At 39.9% G+C, this 18,408-nt stretch overlaps 1 protein-coding gene across 1 annotated transcript in view; it reads left to right on the top strand.

Moving 5' to 3' along the window:
* LOC125883561 (collagen alpha-1(XXV) chain) overlaps window positions 1-18,408 on the top strand; it is a 191,514-nt gene that overhangs the window by 166,958 nt on the left and 6,148 nt on the right. Inside the window, exons 18-36 of the mRNA XM_049567941.1 lie at window positions 529-591; window positions 1,782-1,850; window positions 2,629-2,673; window positions 3,191-3,235; window positions 4,751-4,828; window positions 5,214-5,237; window positions 7,870-7,914; window positions 8,103-8,147; window positions 8,427-8,507; window positions 8,919-8,981; window positions 9,156-9,206; window positions 9,830-9,856; window positions 11,534-11,614; window positions 12,006-12,041; window positions 12,564-12,617; window positions 12,711-12,764; window positions 13,194-13,220; window positions 14,876-14,929; window positions 17,588-17,674. Coding sequence (XP_049423898.1) covers window positions 529-591; window positions 1,782-1,850; window positions 2,629-2,673; window positions 3,191-3,235; window positions 4,751-4,828; window positions 5,214-5,237; window positions 7,870-7,914; window positions 8,103-8,147; window positions 8,427-8,507; window positions 8,919-8,981; window positions 9,156-9,206; window positions 9,830-9,856; window positions 11,534-11,614; window positions 12,006-12,041; window positions 12,564-12,617; window positions 12,711-12,764; window positions 13,194-13,220; window positions 14,876-14,929; window positions 17,588-17,674 — 1,029 coding nt within the window. The remainder of the gene's footprint in view (window positions 1-528; window positions 592-1,781; window positions 1,851-2,628; window positions 2,674-3,190; window positions 3,236-4,750; window positions 4,829-5,213; window positions 5,238-7,869; window positions 7,915-8,102; window positions 8,148-8,426; window positions 8,508-8,918; window positions 8,982-9,155; window positions 9,207-9,829; window positions 9,857-11,533; window positions 11,615-12,005; window positions 12,042-12,563; window positions 12,618-12,710; window positions 12,765-13,193; window positions 13,221-14,875; window positions 14,930-17,587; window positions 17,675-18,408) is intronic.

The raw sequence follows: 18,408 nt of genomic DNA, 5'->3' as shown, positions 1-18,408 counted from the left end.
GCTTGCAGAGGGCCCAAACTACAGTAGGTGGGTCGCAGATGGTCGAGCAGTTAAGTTATTTCACAATCAAATGTGATGTAAATCAAATCAGCATCACACCTCGTACTGGAAGCTCGCTCCTCGTAAGTGAAAGTCCAAGTGCAAAAATGTTCAAGCTTCTTCATAAGTGGCAGAGAACCTGGTTTTTGCACACACTTAAGCCGATCGCTTCATGTGCTCTGATGAGTTTCTAACAAGGTCAGTCGTAACGTCTGTTAAGGCTCATAAGAGGAGTCATTAATGTTCAGTATGTGAAACCAGGGGAGAAATTAACACGCCACTGATATTTTGTGTCCGTGTGTGTGATTTATGCATGTGTCCCTGAGTGTGTGTTTGCGTGCAGTACGCGCATGCCTGTCATTTTGAATATGTTTGGCCATGCATCTTGTGTATGTGTTTAGCGCTCATTAGCAGCGAGTGGAGGTAGAGCTACACCAAAAATGCCCTGTGGAAAAATAAATAATATTTGCTGATTTTGTTTTTTTACAGGGTGAGCCTGGATTCCTCGGTCCCCAGGGAGAGCCAGGGCTTCCAGGACTCCCAGGAACTAAGGTGGGTGACTTTCCTCAGTAATTATCTTGTTTATCACAATGTGAGAGTGCCACAGTGCATATTTCAAGTCAATGACAATGAGTTGCAACAAATCTGACAGCTTTTCATCACGTCCTGTCAGTGCGATCGTCATGGAAATCAGTAATCCCTCCAGATTTACGGGCTCATTATCGATGAGTGTCACTTTACAGAGGTGATGAAGCCTTTGTTTCCTCAAAATGTCACTTGGAAGTGGTCAGAACGAGCTAATCCTCACAGCTCCCCGTGAGTTGTGACATTATCACACTGTGGAGCCAGCGGTGATAATCCAGACACACTAGAATTAATGTTCCTGTTGTCCTTTTGCATCAGGCTGCAGTGCATTGATAATCGAGATATATGAGCCTTGCGTTGTCATCTGGCATATCTCCGTTGCTTAATCAAATGTCAGGGTAAAGCTGAAGAGGAGGAGCATCCCTGATAGTTTTTCCTTGTGTTCAGGGCTGCTCACAGGTTTCAGACAACTTGGGTTTTACCCAGTTTTTCAGAGGGTGCTGCTAAAGTTGTTGGGTTTTTTTGTTATAAACTAAAAGTCTGCAAGTTATCATTGGCAAGCAGTTACTCGAAGAGAAACATTAATTGACTCAACACTGCTGAATAATGTTGTGTCCCACTTGGTTTGAAGTATCAGAAATAAGTAATCGAGCAAGGATGGTCTCTGAGTTACACCACACCCCCTTCTAGTGGCCGTCTTAAGTCACTTCATGTTGAGAGAAAATGCACACCACCATACAGCAGAAGATTTACATTTTTATTTAAATATTCAAATTCAAGACAAAGACAGCTTGATGCAGATGTATATTTTGTTTTTATTTTTCTCAAAAATAACACCTCGTCAAAGGTCACAATCGAGCAGGAAGCTGATTGCGCTGACTCAGCATATACATCTACGATTCACCATGTAAATCTGTTGAGTAAGCAAACTCCCAAGAAAGGCGGGGAGCTCTTATAGTTGATTCCTCAGTCATGTCAATACTGCATAACATTAAGGAAATTGAAGACCATGCCTGATGTTCAGAGGATGCATCACAGCTCCTCTGATTACAATTAAAGGAAACTGGCCTCAGGTCAGCCCTTCTCTGTGACAAATACAAGATGCAGGTGGAAAGAGGTGACTTGTTTTTGAGTAGTTTGTTCTTTTGTCTCTGCAGGGTGAGAGAGGCGACCACGGGCCACCAGGAAAGGGTGAAAGAGGAGACCTTGGACCTATTGGACCAAAGGTCAGTCACCTGCACATGTGCAAAGACAAATGGCACAAATTTTGTGGGAAAAGAAGATCATTCAGTGGTATTTATTTTAAAGCATCCTGCTTGTTCACAACTCTTTTCACCCATTTTATTCATAGATTTTTGCTGCCATCTAGAGCTTCACTGATTTAAGCACACTATGGAGTCAAAAAGAGTTTCAAACGATAAAACTAGAACGCATTCCCAAAGCGAGGGCTGATTCGATTAATCAAATATTCAGTTGTGTGAACAAAGAGAGCTGGCTAAACCATTACAGCCTGTAATAAGTGCAGGACTTTCCCTGGAGTCGACTTAAAGTAAACCAAATATAAATGAGTTTACCATTGTTTATGTCTGGCACTGACCCAGCAGGTATCTTCAGCTCCAGTCTAAACTTGGACAACACACGGATCTGTTTCACATCCTATTAGAAACCCCCAGAGTGAGACCTCCTTTATCAATGCCAGAGTTCAAATAAACACTCCCTCCATCGCCTGGCAGTTGTGGCATATTAAAAGCTGGTTATGTCAGTGAGGCTGACTGCGTTGCTCTCTTGAGAGGAGTAAAAGAGGCTGATGATATTTCCTTTGTGAAATATGCATTTAAAATGCATTGCATTTTTTATGATAAATTTGGATTGAGCTCATAAAGAGAGTTTGTTTTATGTTTTTCGATTTCATGTTTATATCTCAAGTACTTAGTGTGTGCTTTTTTTATAGTCTCCCTCAAACCATGACTCTTTACGTCGTCTGTGTTTTCTTCCTCGTGACAGGGTTCACAAGGAGAGGCTGGTATACCCGGTGCCAAAGGGTCAAAGGTGAGGATGGCAGATGTGTTTTCTTTAAATTTGGTGAACACAGCGCTTTAATTAGATAGTCTTCTAATTCGATTTTGCAGGTAATAAAGATTTGCACCATTCAATGTTGTTTTAGTTCCTCTAATACCTCTCTAGCTGCAGACTTGGAGTGGAATTCAATGCCGGGGGAGGTTGTGTTAGTTATCGTAGCAGTAATATTAATATGGCTATCATATTTATTAGTGTTGTTGCACTTGTTTTTGTACCAAGTCTCCGCAATGCTAAAGTATGTATATAAAAAAGACATTTTAATTGCACCAAGGTTCTGAAAACAATACACATGATGAAAAGTCCCACACAGCAGTGTAATGTTCCATACTATGTTGTGACTCAAAATACTATAACTTGTTGTACAATAATAATGGGGTTGATGTGATATATAATTTCAAAACATGTGCCGCACATTTTTCCATGAAGAATAATGTAATAATAATAGCAGCGACAATTCATTGATCTTTTTTGTTTGTCTTCACATTAGGGGGAGACTGGAGATAAAGGAGACTTGGGGTCTATTGGACCGAAGGTAAGCAAGTAATTTAAAGAAGATAGATGCCGTTATTCTCCCCTTTATTGATTGATTTCAATGTGTTGCATGCCGATTAACGTTAAAAACTTTTTTTTTTTTTACCATGACATACTACACCAGTGGTGTGCCCATGGCACACCAAAGGGCGAGCCAAAACTTCAAGGCACACCTGTATTTATATCTGTGCGCACTAGCCTCTATGACGTGTTATCACTCTTAATATGACATTAATGTTTGTTTCTCAAACTAAGCACAAAAAGTAAGGAAATTTGTTTTTGGTAGATTTCTTTGTTGTAACAATGTTGCTTGGCAATAAATCTTATACCATTGGAAAGCCTGTTTAATCCCCTTTTAAATGGTGCCACATTTGTAAGGAACATGCATTTGTGGGATGAGCAGCAGAGCTGAGTATGTGGGTTGCGTCCATGAAAAATTTGCTGGTGTTCCCCAAATCCAAGTTGCAGCATTATTTGGAGTGAGCCCTAGTACCATCTGCAAACTGAAGGCCAACTTCCATATAACGGAGGATGTCAGAGACAGGCCACGAAGTATGTGTCCCAAGAAGACGGCACCCCAAGAATACCGTTTCCTCATCCTGTCAGCTCAAGGGAACTGTAGGCAGTCTTCTACAGAGTTGCGGTCAAGGTTTGCAGGACGATATGGCCAATGGCTCTCTGCCCAGACAATCCAGAATAGACTGCACGCAGCCAATCTCCAATCTCATGGGGCTGCCAAGAGGCCTGCCATGACTACCTTTCACCATCAGGCCCGTTTGCACTGAAACTGTGGAGGAACGTTATGTTCAGCAATGAGTCCAACACCAAACAAGAGTCAACAGCAAAAAAAAAAAAAGCTGTTTGGTATTGGCAGAGACGATTTGGAAAATTTTTCATGGGCGCAACCCACATACTCAGCTCTGCTGCTCATCCCACAAATGCATGCTCTTTACAAATGTGGCACCATTTAAAAGGGAAATAAACAGGCTTTCCAATTGTATAAGATTTATTGCCAAGAACCATTGTTACAACAAAGAAATAATCTACCAGTCACAAATTTCCTTGCTTAGTTGATCTACTGATATCAAACAAGAATTGGCAAACAACTACTACTCGTGAAAAATTCATTTACGTAATTATTCAAGAACTTATTTTGAACATTTTAAAATGACATCAAAGTGCCAATAACTCATCCATTTAATGTAAGATCATGTAAGATAATTTGATGTGTCCCACACTATTAATTCATAACTTTTTGTGTAGGCTCAGTTGAATATTTCAATCATAATGATTGGTTATCACCTAATCCAATGGCATACCTGGATTGGCATCGCCGTGGCACCCCATTTGAGAACCACTGTACTACACTACACATTTATTACCACCAGAGGGCAGCAGTTAAACCTCAGCAGTTTTTGATCCTGGTCTTAAATGTCTCTGATGTTATGTATAAATTGGGTATGCAGCGTGAAAGAAAATGTGTTTAAATGTGTTTCTCAATGTCAACAATATGCAGGGGCCCCCTGGGCAGAAAGGAGACCAAGGAGCCACTGAAATCATCGACTACAATGGAAACATTCAGGAGGCTTTACAGGTCAGAAAAGTTGTTATATAAATTAGCTCATTTATGTTATCATTGTTGCTTCAAATAGATAAATAACTGCGAGAGTGATGGTGTTTCTGTTATGTTATCATGACCTAGACCTCAGTCATCTTTTAAGCATGATAGACCTTCCTCACATTTTCAAATTTCTATGTCTGTGGTTCATGAGAAAAAGCATTTGTTAAAGTGCAATGCCCTTAAATTAACACTATTGAGGGTATGTACAGATAAACAGGCTAACATCTGTTTAATAAATAACTAATTTTGAGGGTATATCTGTGCCAAATGTGCTGACACAAAGGTTTTCTTTCCTGTATGACTTCTGCAATCTTATCTCTCACCTCCTCCCCATTGCCACACCTTTGGCCCACTGCAGAAGATTACCACTATTACAGTGACGGTAATTAGGCTCTGTGTATTCTTTGTATTGTGTCACCTCCATAAGTTATTCATCTCTGTCCTCGCATGGGCCCAACCCTGGTTTGCACTGCCTTGTTGTATTTGTGCTCCCTTACCCAGCAACATGTTTGCATAACAGTGAATGAAACAGTATTCAGCACTGCGATTTGCTTTCGTGTGATCGACCCCACAGGCTGCCTGAGTTGCTGGTTGTCTCCCTGAATGTCAGTAAAACATCCTTTAAAACAACATCATGAGAAAATGTTTGAAAAAGCGTTTCCCAAAAGTCACACAGTCCGCTTTTGGTCAAAATCATTCCAAGCACATAGCAGTTGTAATTATAGTTAAGGCTAGATTGCCAAGCAGTCAGAACTGGTCCCAAAACTCCAAGGCCCTGCTTTGTGTTCATTTAATTGAACACTTGTTTGGGAATATGCACCAAGAATAACACAGACTGATAGGAGATCTGAAGTTTGGCCCTGTCTTGAAGAGGGTCTCTGTTCAAAATCTAGTTTTAAAGCCGTCATTGTGTCAGTTTTTTACTTGCATAATTCTAAATTATTGTGTTCAATTTATGCGTCATTAGGTTTCAACACAGCCAGGGAGGTATTCCAGGTTAGAAAAAGGAGACATCACAGAGAAAGTGTGCTGGCAGGTGTTAATGCCTAGCATCTGCTTTTTGTACGTTTCACTGATTTCCCTGTCAGCATTCAATTATTACATTTAATTATATAAGATAAGAAAAATAAATATAGCAATTTATCTTCCATGCAAAAACATTGTAAATGACAAATAAAAAATGTTCAACATCAACTGAGTTTTAGGAAAAAATTGGGAAAACAAGTGACACATAATTTGTGCCTTACTTCTTACTATTATAGCAACATAATGTCTTATGTTGGCTAGCATTAGGGGTGAGAATCACCAAAGGCCCCATGACATAACGACACTTAAGCTCAGTCTTGATACATTGTTTTTGCAATTTTAAACATTTTACGATTTGCTGATTATTGCAATATTACATACTACGATATACTGCAATTATTTGTCAACATCTGTTTCATCTAATAAGTTTTCAGTCTGTTTTTTTCACTTCATTTTTTTGCAGCAAAATGTATCTAGTGGACTGGAAAAGCAATTGATTTTATTATTCTAATAGGCTATTAAAAGCTTAATATGTATTTGCAATATTAATAATTTATATAATTAAAAATCAATACTTGCTGCCTGTGTATCGACAAAATATTACCACGCAAAATATCGTGACACTATGCTGTATAGATTTTTTTCCCCCACTGCTAGTTTGCATAGTGTGGAATTAGCATGTTTAGCATCAAAAACACTGAACTGAAACTGTCCTGTTCATAAAAACACAACTTTAATAGGATTATGTTGGTTAGCATGGGGCAGACTTAGCATGTTTAGCATCACAAACAATGAACTCTAACTGTCTTGTCCATAAAAACTCAACTTTAACAGGATTATGTTGGTTAGCATGGGACAGAATTAGCATGTTTAGCATCACAAACACTGAACTGAAACTGTCTTGTCCATAAAAACACAACTTAAAAAGGATTATGTTGGTTAGCATGGGACAGAATTAGCATGTTTAGCATCACACAATCATTCTAGCATTTAAGCTACAGACGCTAAGTACTGCACAAAATTGCACACATTTAAAATACTGCAATATAAATTGTTAAAAGTGGGCTTAAGTGTAACAATTCTCACTTCACTGTGCCTTACTCTTTAAATGTGGCACTAAATTTTGTATTCCACAGTGATAAACATGTTATGTTGGTTAGCATGCTATACAATTAGTATGTTTAGCATCAGGCATCATAAACTCAAACTTTTCTAAAGAATCATCCTTGTTTAAAAACACATTTTTATTTGTTTTATGTTGTTTTAGTGTTTCAGCAATGGAAGCTAAGTGTAAATAAGTATATGATTTAATCTTAATGCAAAAAACTGCACACATTTAAAATACTGTGATATAAATTGTTCAAAGTGGACATAGTTTACAAATTCTTCACTTCTTTGGGCCTTACTCTGTATATGTGGCACTAAAGTTTGTATTCCAGATCAATAAACCCAAAGCATTATGAGCATTATGTTGGTTAGCATGGTAGCAACTTAGTATGTCCAGCATCACACATACAGAACTGAAATTTTCTTAAAATCATTATTGTTTACTAAAACAAACAATGAAGCTTCCTCTCTGATTGCAGCATTCAGGTGGAATCATAGGTGTGATACACAGCATGAATATCTTCCATCATCCCCCAAAGAAATATTGCTTCAAACTCAAATGGAATTGAATGAATGGTTCATGATCATGAAAAACGCTCACATCTGTTAATGATATTTATTGATACGTCTGTTGTAGCTAACATGTTTTTGACTTTGGCATGTGTCTTTGAGTTGAGCATCATAGTTTATAACTGATTTCTAACTTGTTTTGTGCTGTTTCCAAGTCATTTCATTGTGATGGTCAGTTCCACTGATGAAATGCAGTTCTTTGTTTTCAAACAATAAGTTGATATTGACATGAGCAACCCCAATGAAGCATTATTCCCTCAGCTGATTCGGAGACTAATTTAAGCACCTCCCGTGTCTCTGTTTCTGATCAGGGTCCTCCTGGACCTCCTGGGCCGATGGGGCCTGACGGGAAGAAGGTAAACATGTTCTTCTGCTTTAGTAACCCCACCTACAATGTCTAATGTTTTCATAACATGTGCAAAACTCATGTCGACTAGCACTTCTTTATTTAAGGAACAGACTCTCAACATACCATCCTACAAGTGCAAAATCAAACAGGTAACATCTGCATTTGCACTGTGCTCGTCTTTTTGTCCTCTCCCAGGGCGATCGCGGTATGCCTGGTCTCCCTGGACTCGACGGTGAAAGAGTGAGTTCATTTTATATAATCATTTATCAACGATTTAAATTTTGATTTGGTTTATAAATAGCAAAGACCTTCACTGAAATTACTTTATATTGATTAGGGTATTACCTGAGGATTATCTCAGATGAATGAGCAGAGCTAAGAGAGACTTAGGACCTTTTATACATCTTTGTTTGTACTGCCTTATACAAAATATATTTGCATAAATATCCACAGGGTGAATAATTAAAACACAGTAGTTCCTTTTTATTTCTATGTTTACATTTTGCCCTCCCCTCTCAGGGCTACAAAGGTTCCAAAGGAGACATGGGGATGCCTGGAGCTTCAGGGGATAAAGGAACAACTGGTTTACCTGGCCTACCTGTAAGAATCTACACATATTTTCAAACTGTTTCCTAAGTTCAAGTTTTATTATTAGATTATTAGGGCAATTGGTTGTGCAGCAAGTAAACAAAATACATAAATACATACAATCAAGGTCCAAAGGGGGTCGGGGGGGACACACAGTGTGTCGAAACAACAGTAGACACTGGGACATAGCCAATAAGAAGTTATATAAAAGAGAAACTAATATCCCAAGTGCATAGGAAGTAGCATCTAAAATAGCCTACACATAGTAGGAACAGTACATAGTACCAGTATGATGATGATCATCACACATAAAAATCATCATAATAAGATTAAGACTTTGAAAAATCTTAGTTTATGAGAACTCTTCCCCTATCTTATAAGATAAAAACCACACATGTCTAATGCAGCTGTTGTTCCTTATAGGGTGTCAATGGAGTAAAAGGAGATAAGGGTGATTCAGGTCTACCTGGGCCTCAGGGTTCTTCAGTAAGTCACATTTAAGACATTTATTATGACTCGCCATTAACGTACTCCAGTAGTTGTATTATGTTGTTCATTGTAAACTTTCATACAGTTATGTTGTTAATGTGAACTGCAGTCAAAATATGTTATTGCAGAATCATGATTTGGTGATAAAATATTTATGTTTAATAATTGCAGATCACCGGACCTCCAGGGCCACCAGGGCCCCACGGACCCCCAGGGCCCATGGTGAGTGTTTTAATCATTAATCACATAATATCAAACTACAAATACAGATTGTATACTTGCCATTCATGACCATACTCATACGGCAATATGAATTGCAATGTAATGAGATGCTGTATAATCTCTACTCGACTCAATTTTATTTATAAAGCATCTGTCATACAAACATGCGACCAAAGTGTTCACATAGCACAGACACAATGTAAAAGATAACGCATAAAGCATTGCAAGACTGGAAAATTACAAGTAGAAGACAACAACAACATCATCTTGCAGGAATAAAAACACATGACGCAAAGCTGTGGTTACAATAACGTACAAAAACATGTACAGCACTGGTTCATGTTACAACAAGCCCACAAACTTGTGCTGTCAGTAACTGATCCTCCAATTAAAAACACAGGACTGGGAACTTGACAATTTTTGCCCTGTCGGAAAATTCACAGATCTATACTTGTTCTACTTCTCCCATCCAAACATCCTCAACAGCAGGTTATTACAAGAAGGAAAGATAAGAAGTAGAAAGACAAAAGCAAAAATGCTTGAGTTGTGTGAAATAACACATAAGTATGCTGATAACGAGTGCAGCCACAAGCTAATACTTTGCATTGTTTTCATGTTTTCAGGGCCCCCATGGTTTCCCTGGACCAAAGGTAAACCTCAGCAACAAAGCACAGTGCATGTATGATAACAACTCACATTCAGGTCATTATGAATGTAATTCAGCTAGGGCTGCACAGTAGGCCCAGTGCAATATCCATATTTTAGGAGCTGCATTTTTTTGGATAGAGGTAAAATGTGTGACATTATAAATGAAGCATTGTGCAGCTGCATGGATGCCTCAGCCAACAAGTCATATTCCAGACTTAAAGGAACGTATATGTTTGATACGGACTCCAACAAAAATCATATCATCATTTTTATTTATGTTTGTCAGTGAAAATGAAATGCAAAAATTCCAATTCCCACTTAAACCACGACTCATTTTGCAATTGCAATATCTGTCAAAATAATCGAAATGCCAGCCGTGGCCGGAGGCATTTATGTTTTCAGGTTGTCCGTCCATCTGTCCGTATGTCTGCCAATTCATCCATCCATCCTACTATCGAGAACATGATATCTCATGTATTAAGAAAATTTCTTCAATTTTTTTTTTTTTTTTTAAGATATTTTTTGGGGCATTTTTAGCCTTTAATGGATAGTGTGAAGGGGGGAGAGAGAGGGAGTGACATGCAGCAAAGGGCCACAGGCCAGAGCCGAACCCGGGCCGCTGCGGCAACAGCCTTGTACATGGGGCGTCTGCTCTACCACTAAGCCACCGACACCCCAAAATTTCTTCAGATTTGGCACAAACGTTCACTTGGACTCATTGATGAACTGATTAGATTTTGGTGGTCAAGTGTCTAAGGTCAAGATCACAGTGATCTTGCATCCATCTCATTCTTGGGAATATCTGAAGAACACCTTGATGGAATTTCTTCAAATTTGGCAAAAACATCCACTTTGAGTCAAGGATGGATTGATTAGAATTTGGTGGTTATAAGTCAAAGGTCAAGGCCACTGTAACACCCTCTGTCTCATCCGTTTGAACGTGATATCTTACAAATACCTTGAGGGATTTTCTTCAAATGTGGCACAAATATCCACAATGAGTTAAGGATGATGTGATTAGATTTAAGTGGTCATAGGTCAAAGGTAAAGGTCACTTTGATCTTGTCTGTCCTTCAAATTTGGCACAAATGTTCACTTGGACTGAAGAATACACTGATTATTATAGTTTTTGCTTATTGTGCACACTTTTTATTAGTCCTTTTTACCAGTAGTCTCTGGTGAGACTCAAGTGTAATTGTAATAATGTCTGTGCTTTTGTGTATATAGTTGTGCATCCTCTGACAATTTAGTGAAGCAATGTCCATTCAAAAATGAAAAATATTAATTAATCGCAGCAAAGAACAAGTGTGAAATGAGTATGAATCTTTATGAACATGCCGGTTTTTCGACTCTACACACCGTCACTGATGCATCTTCACTGTTTCTTGTAGAAACTTGTAGCATCACTGCAGCAAATGCTTTTCATGAAGTTTTAATTAATATTTTGGTCAGCTACTGTATAGCAGGATGAACAAAGGGGGCAAGCCTAGATGATATTACTATTTTTTTCTTTACATTACATTTATTTAGTTGATGTTTCTATCCAAACCACCTTCCAGAAGTTCTTTGAACCATGTGGGTACAACCCCAAAAAGTGCAAGAATCATGCAGGAACATCAACTTTGACCAGCACAGGTGCATTCACAGGTACAGAAACTGTGTTGTGTCTGTTTCCTCAGGGGGAACCTGGTTTGCACGGTATGAAGGGTATCCGGGGGGAACCAGGACACAAAGGGGATCGTGGTCCACTGGGTCTCCCCGTGAGTACAGCCACGCACCACGTGATATCTCCAACCACGTGATATCTCCCACCACAAAGCCCTGTCCTTTATTTCCTCAGACATCCATAGAAATCTCTCACTTCAGTTTTAGCCCTGTCTGATTTGTTATTGTGCATTAGTGCACATATTTGAGTGTGTGTTTGTGTGTGTCTGTTGTGTGTGGGTGTGTGTGTGCGTGTGTGTGTGTGTATGGCCCTCTCCATTTTCTGTCCTCATTTTCATGTGCCTGGGCTGACTATTTTGCTGACCTCCCTGTAACACAGTGTAATTTAGTTGTTGTAAACCCTACCATCAACCTGTCCTAATAACAGTGTTCATCTGGTACTAATCCCGCCTTGTTCATGTCACTCATACCTCCATAACCACGCAGGGAGCCTCCGGCTTGGACGGCAAGCCCGGAATTAGGGTGAGTGTCATGTGACCAAGAGGCTTCACCACCCAACTTCTGCCTACTTTCCTCCCTTTCACCCTCCATACAGTCCCCCCTTTTCCTCAAAATTTACCACCATCACCCCATTTTACTATATTTTACTGTGACTGAAAAGAAAGTTATATACACTTGTGTTTATGTTTACATGATAGCTAGGTCTCATGAGCTGAGTTAAAATTGTCAGGATAAGGACCAGACAGACAGCAGTTACAGTTGGCATCTCAAGGCTCCCGTTTTGTCCCGTGTTGCATTAACTCAGCATTAACACACACTCATACATTAACTGTGTCAGCAGTGTTGTAAATGTCCTTTGTGGCCAATGCACGTGTACTAGCAGCAGCTCTGTGTGCAGGTTGTAGGTCATACCAGATGGGAATATTGTACAAAATGTGGATGCTAAACAAAATTTTTGCTTTCCATGTGAAAATCAATTTTATTTTGAAATACCTGCTTTAGTCCAATGACGTAAACTCAACATGAGAACACTACTCTTTGCAGGGCATGGATGGGCCTGTGGGTCCAGCTGGTCCAGCTGGGCCAAAGGGTGACATAGTAAGACCAAAATTTAATTTTGTTCTCATATCTTACTGATGATGGAGTGTGTTTGTACTTAAGGTGACTGCAACACTGATTCATTTGTATTAGGGTGAGAAAGGAGCAACAGGCGAGCCAGGACCAAGGGGACCGTATGGACTACCTGTAAGTTTGTTAAGTATATTATCGTGTTGAGGCCTCTTATTGTTATCTTTACATACATACATCTTGAATTGCCAACGTGCATGGTGCATTCCAAAAGTTTGGGTTTTCACACATTGGAAACGACAGCTTATGTGCAGTAGCATCACCATTGTATCATTTCCCTCAGGTTGCAGTGGCAGAAACAAGCTTCCACACTATGTTTCATAACACTGCCATCTTTCCTGAATAGCTGTTGTTGCTAGAAAGGGCAATGATTTCAGCTATAAGCAGATGGATGATTACAGCTATATTAAATAGGTGCATTTGTTAATGCTTACATTCCCCCCATTTATTGAACAAGGTATGATTTATGTATGGATGCATGTAAATGTCAGCATTTGTGAAAGTCAACTTCGTAATGATGATGCAACTTGTGTTCTTCATTTGCAGGGAGCTGCTGGAACACCAGGCTTGGATGTAAGTCTCTTAAACTTTGTTTTCTCAGTTTTCTCCGAAGGCAGAGAGGCTAAAAGTCAATGTGACAGGGAATGCGTCTTCCAGTACAGAGGTGCTTGGCAAAAAAGCTTTTAAATATAGATTAAAAAAACATAAATAGGCTTTTCTAAGTATCAAAAACCAAGCTTAACAAGATTTAACCACTATTATCACATACACCGATCAGCCAAAACATTAAAACCACTGACAGGTGAAGTGAATAACTTTGATTATTTTGTTCCAATGCATTGTTCTGCTGGGAAACCTTTGGGCCTGCCATTCATGTGGATACCACCTGACATGTTCCACCCACTCAAACACCGTTGCAGACCAAGTACCCCCCCTCATGGCAACAGTACTCCCCAGTGGCAGTGGCTCCCCAGCAGGACAATGCACAATACCACACTGCAAACATCGCTCTGGAATGGAGCAAGGAATGTGACAACGACCTCAAAGTGTCAACCTGGCCTCCAAATTCCCCAGATCCCAATCTGAATGAGCATCTGTGGCACGTGCCATTAACCAACCTCACAACCCACCAGACTAAATGGATCTGCCGCCAACGCACTGGTGCCAGACACCACAGGACACTCCCAGAGATCCTGTGTCCATGCCTCAACAGGTCAGAGCCAAGTCCGATCCAAGGAGGCCCCACCTTGGATTAGGGGTACATCTGGGGTACGGGCACATCACAAGAATCCTTGAGCAGATTGGGACCTGGGAAATTTAGAGGCCAGTTCAACACCTTTAGCTTTTTGTCACGTTCCACAGGCCATTTCTAAACAGTTTTTGCAGTGTGGCATGGGGCTGCCACTGGGGAGTACTGTTGCCATGAGGGGGGGTACTTGGTCTGCAACAGTGTTTGAGTGGGTGGAACATGTCAGGTGGTATCCACATGAATGACAGGCCCAAAGGTTTCCCAGCAGAACAATGCATTGGAACAAAATAATCAAAGTTATTCACTTCACCTGTCAGTGGTTTGAATGTTTTGGCTGATAGGTGCATATTCCCGAGCCTGTAGGTACCATTACATAAACAAGCCTGTAAGTCATCAAATACGTACCAAAAATTAAAGATAATCTTGCAATAATTTATAAATTTATGTTTATATATTCCATAGCTTAAGTATGCACATTTCCACGATCCAGCTAGATAAAAATTCATAAATGATAAATTCCAATATCCCAGCATTTATCATATTACTTGTGTACTTCATATTCATCATACACTGCGCATATAGCACAGATAATAGTTTACTTTGTGTATATTATGTGATGCTTCACACCTGGTGCTAATTAGCTAATGAGTAATGGTTAAGTAGTTTGTCCCTAGTCAAGCTTTTGACTAAGATCTTATAACAAAATACATTAAGATTGTTTTTTGATAATAAAACAAAGCAATTGTTTTGTGCAATTAATTCTGGGGAACTGCTGGTTTCCCCTTTTGTAACTGTTTCCATAGCTAAAAGCAAGCTACATATTATACATAATATTCTTGTTGATCATCCCTTCACTTTCTCTCACACCTTCTATCAATTTGATCCTGATGTGTTTCCTTCAGCTGTGTCAGGACAAGAACATCCTCTCTGTCTTTGCATAGTAAAGCCAGAGTCATTAAGTGGAGTTGTACTTTTACAGGGGTTGCCAGGCTTAAGGGGAGAGAAAGGCGACGTTGGGGAAAGAGGAGAAAAGGTAGATGTAGATAAGGAATAAATGGCTTGTTAACCCCCTAACATATAATAGAGGACTGGTGTCAATGGACAGTGACAGGAAATATAGAAGTACTTTATCTAGCTGCATTTATAAGTTTCTCTGAATCTATAGATGGTTGATCAAAGGTAGTGTATACGGGTGGTTGAAAGGAATATTTTATGCTTCCTAATGATTTTCGATGTACGATGTAAAATATCTTTCGCATAGAATATCATCCCCAGTCCCCTCAAACTTTTGTTCTCCACTTTTCAATGATTTGCCATCTCATTTCTCAAAGTCACAAGTCAAATCTCATTCCGAGGCATCAAAAAAAAAATGTGATTTCAACATGCCAGACCACACAAGTCCATTGACAGCAGGCTCTTAGTTGTTTTATTTCTGTTGTTTCCATGCATGAACATACTTAAAACATGTCACTTCCATGAGTTTCCTGAGCCTGTTGATAACCTCTCCCTTGCTTGTGTATACGGTAGTTTATATCTGTCAGTGCTTAATTCTGTATGTTTCCACACTTACTAACACTTAAAAATGTGTTTCTTAGATGTTTGATGTCTTTCAGAAACTGTATCCCATTTCTTTGTACATAAAGATAAACACAATTTGCATTTGGCTTTCTCACATGCATCTGAAATCGCATACTACCGCTACATACCCAATATGTGTGCTATTGTTATATAAGCAGCAGTATATGTCTTTTTGGACACACTGAACTGCAGTCACCCTCCAAGACCCTCCTTGCCAGATGGAGATGCGTAACCATGGTAACCCATGCCAACCTTGGCTTTACCGGCATCTGTAATTTTTGTCAGTAAGCATCATGAACCTCTTGAGTTTTTGGTTTCTTCCTAATTAAAAATAAATATGTATTACGCCCAGCAACATGAATCTTATAATTACGCTGTCTGCCATAATCTGATATGAACATTGTTATTGCTACCACATTGCATTGTGGGATATTTATGCTGGTTTAGTGTCCAGTGCTTGTCAGTATGAAATTTCGAACACAACCTCTGTATTTACCAGCTATTTTCCAATAATGAATTTGAAAAATCATGGATGACAGAATTGGAATGATGGTCAATGAAAATGCCTCATCAAAAAACTACAACGAACAAAGAGGCACTATAATAGCACTTTTAATTATGAGTTATGAGCCAGAAATGAGTATAGTAAAGACTGCTTCATTGCTATTCCATTGCCAGGGCAACAGCTTTGGTTCTTGTTTACTTCCTGTCAGCTACCAAAGAAACTAAAAAGAAGAAATGTTCATGACAACACTGACAGTGTTCAAGGACCCAGACTTTGGTGTCAGTTCCACTGGAGTCAATGGGGCAGGCACTGCATATCTCACTTTAACCCATCTATCTTTGGCTCTGTCCAGCAGAGGCTGAGGTGCAGCTGCTAGACAGAGTCATGATCTGTTTGGAGACCAATAACAAGGAAAACGAAAATGCATATTTAGGGGAGGAAAAATGTTTTAAGCATCACATGTGTTTTTTAATCTGGTGGAAGGATCAGTCAAAGCTGAAACAACAAAGATACGACGTGTTAAACTGTGATTTGCCGTGCTCACCCCATTGACTCCAATAGAGTCTGGCTCCTTGGATGATGTCACTGACATATGACCTTTCCGTATTTAAAGATTCCTTGTCAGCTACCATGAAAACCTTAAAAGTTTAGAGTTTTTTTTCTTACTTTGGGTGCGTTCGTCAATCCAATCCGACGCTGTGCACCAAAATGAGAGCCCTTCTATTCCTACACGAGTTAACGAAGTTCATCACACATTCACTTCACTTGGCGCTCTGATGCTCCATTTGCCCAGATGGAGTGCCCAGATTACGCTCTGCTGCTCCGAAAGTGTGTAGTTCTGAATGACCGAATGGTAGATCCCAACAGGTCTCTGAATTTACAAATGGTCCAGTTTGTCTCAGAGTGTGCTCCGGCACTCTGAGTGGGTTTTTCCAAGTGCACCCCTCGTCAGCTACTTCATTAACAACAGGAAATATGTTTATGTTGTCAAGTTTGAAATGTCTATAGTACAATTTGTTGAAAATTCACACCATTAACAGTACCGAAAATTGCACATCTCAACTCACGAGGGCCGTACATGTATCTGTGATATTACCTCTGTGAAGCTTAGTACAAAGATATGTCCTCCTGATGTAATTTCAAGCTCCAGTAACCAGATCGTGCATTGGGAACCGTATTTATTTTGTATTTTGTTGTTCTCTAATGCATGTACTGGATGTCATGAGAAGACTAACTCCAACCCAAATATGAAGGGATACAGTTTGATCTTTTTGCACTGTGTAGTAGATTAAATTGTGTCCTTCTGGAGGTTTTTTTCCCTGCTACTCTTTCTCATCCTTTGTGCCCTTGACACCCCTTTTGGCGATCAGCTCTGTTTTTTACTCCTTCCTAGCTTTCCCCTTTTTTCGTCCTCTTCCTGTCCTAAGGAATGTTTTTAGAATACCCAAATCTGTCTGGTATCCCCTCCCATCTAACAATGACCATGTGTCTTTCTCCTTTGTGGGCCAAGGCCTCCCTTTTAATCACTCCCCTGCTATCCCCTAATATCAGTGCTGTCCCAAATGTTCAAAAAATGATGCTAACTTGACCAAAACGTTGTATCCACAGGGGGAGAAGGGAAAGAAGGGCAAAAAAGGGCCTAAGGGCGAGAAAGGAGAACAGGGTGCCCCTGGATTAGATGCACCCTGCCCATTGGTATGTCCTAACTGTGATCTGGGAATCGCCTCCCAGCTGTGTAGAGCAGCTGCCCCAAACACGGATGAGCGCCCTGTGGCTAAACAGATACCCAGCTTCCACCGCATCATAGCAACCTGAAACACAGAGTCCATCACTCTTCTGTAACTCTGCAATTCAGACACAAAAACATGCTGTTAAAAGCCCCAAAAACATACGATTTGGCTGGATTGTGGTATCAGCAAGCTCACAGGGCAGCTCCTCCCACGTCAACCCCCCCTTGCGTCCGTCGTAGTGGACGGATGCAGGGGTTAAAGGTCGTCCACCTCTCTCCCAGTAACACTCCTAGGTCATCTTTGCAAACAGGGTTTCCGGGGATTTAAGGGTGAAAAGGGGGAACCAGGGCAGCCAGGTCTGGACGGGCTGGATGCCCCATGCCAATTGGTACAGTATTTCTCTTTTTCCTCCACCTCTTAACCATGCATGCCGCTCACCTGCAGTCATCACTGACAACAAAAACCACGCATGACGTGAGAGCTTGACAGGCATGAACACACCTCATTTTATTCACAACTACATTGTCCATTTATGACTTGTTAAAATACACCAACATATACTTCACTAACTTGCTAAACGCAAGCAGCCTCTTTTAAATGATACACATTATTACGTGAACTATACAAAATAAACATGAGTATTGATATAACTGATACTTAAATCTATCCCTCTAACTGACTCCTTCCATTCCCTTGATT

The sequence above is a fragment of the Epinephelus fuscoguttatus genome, linkage group LG23, assembly GCF_011397635.1.
Source record: "Epinephelus fuscoguttatus linkage group LG23, E.fuscoguttatus.final_Chr_v1".
Lineage (NCBI taxonomy): Eukaryota > Metazoa > Chordata > Actinopteri > Perciformes > Serranidae > Epinephelus > Epinephelus fuscoguttatus.
Note: the sequence above shows the minus strand (reverse complement) of the source record. Positions and strands in the feature narration are given on the sequence as shown.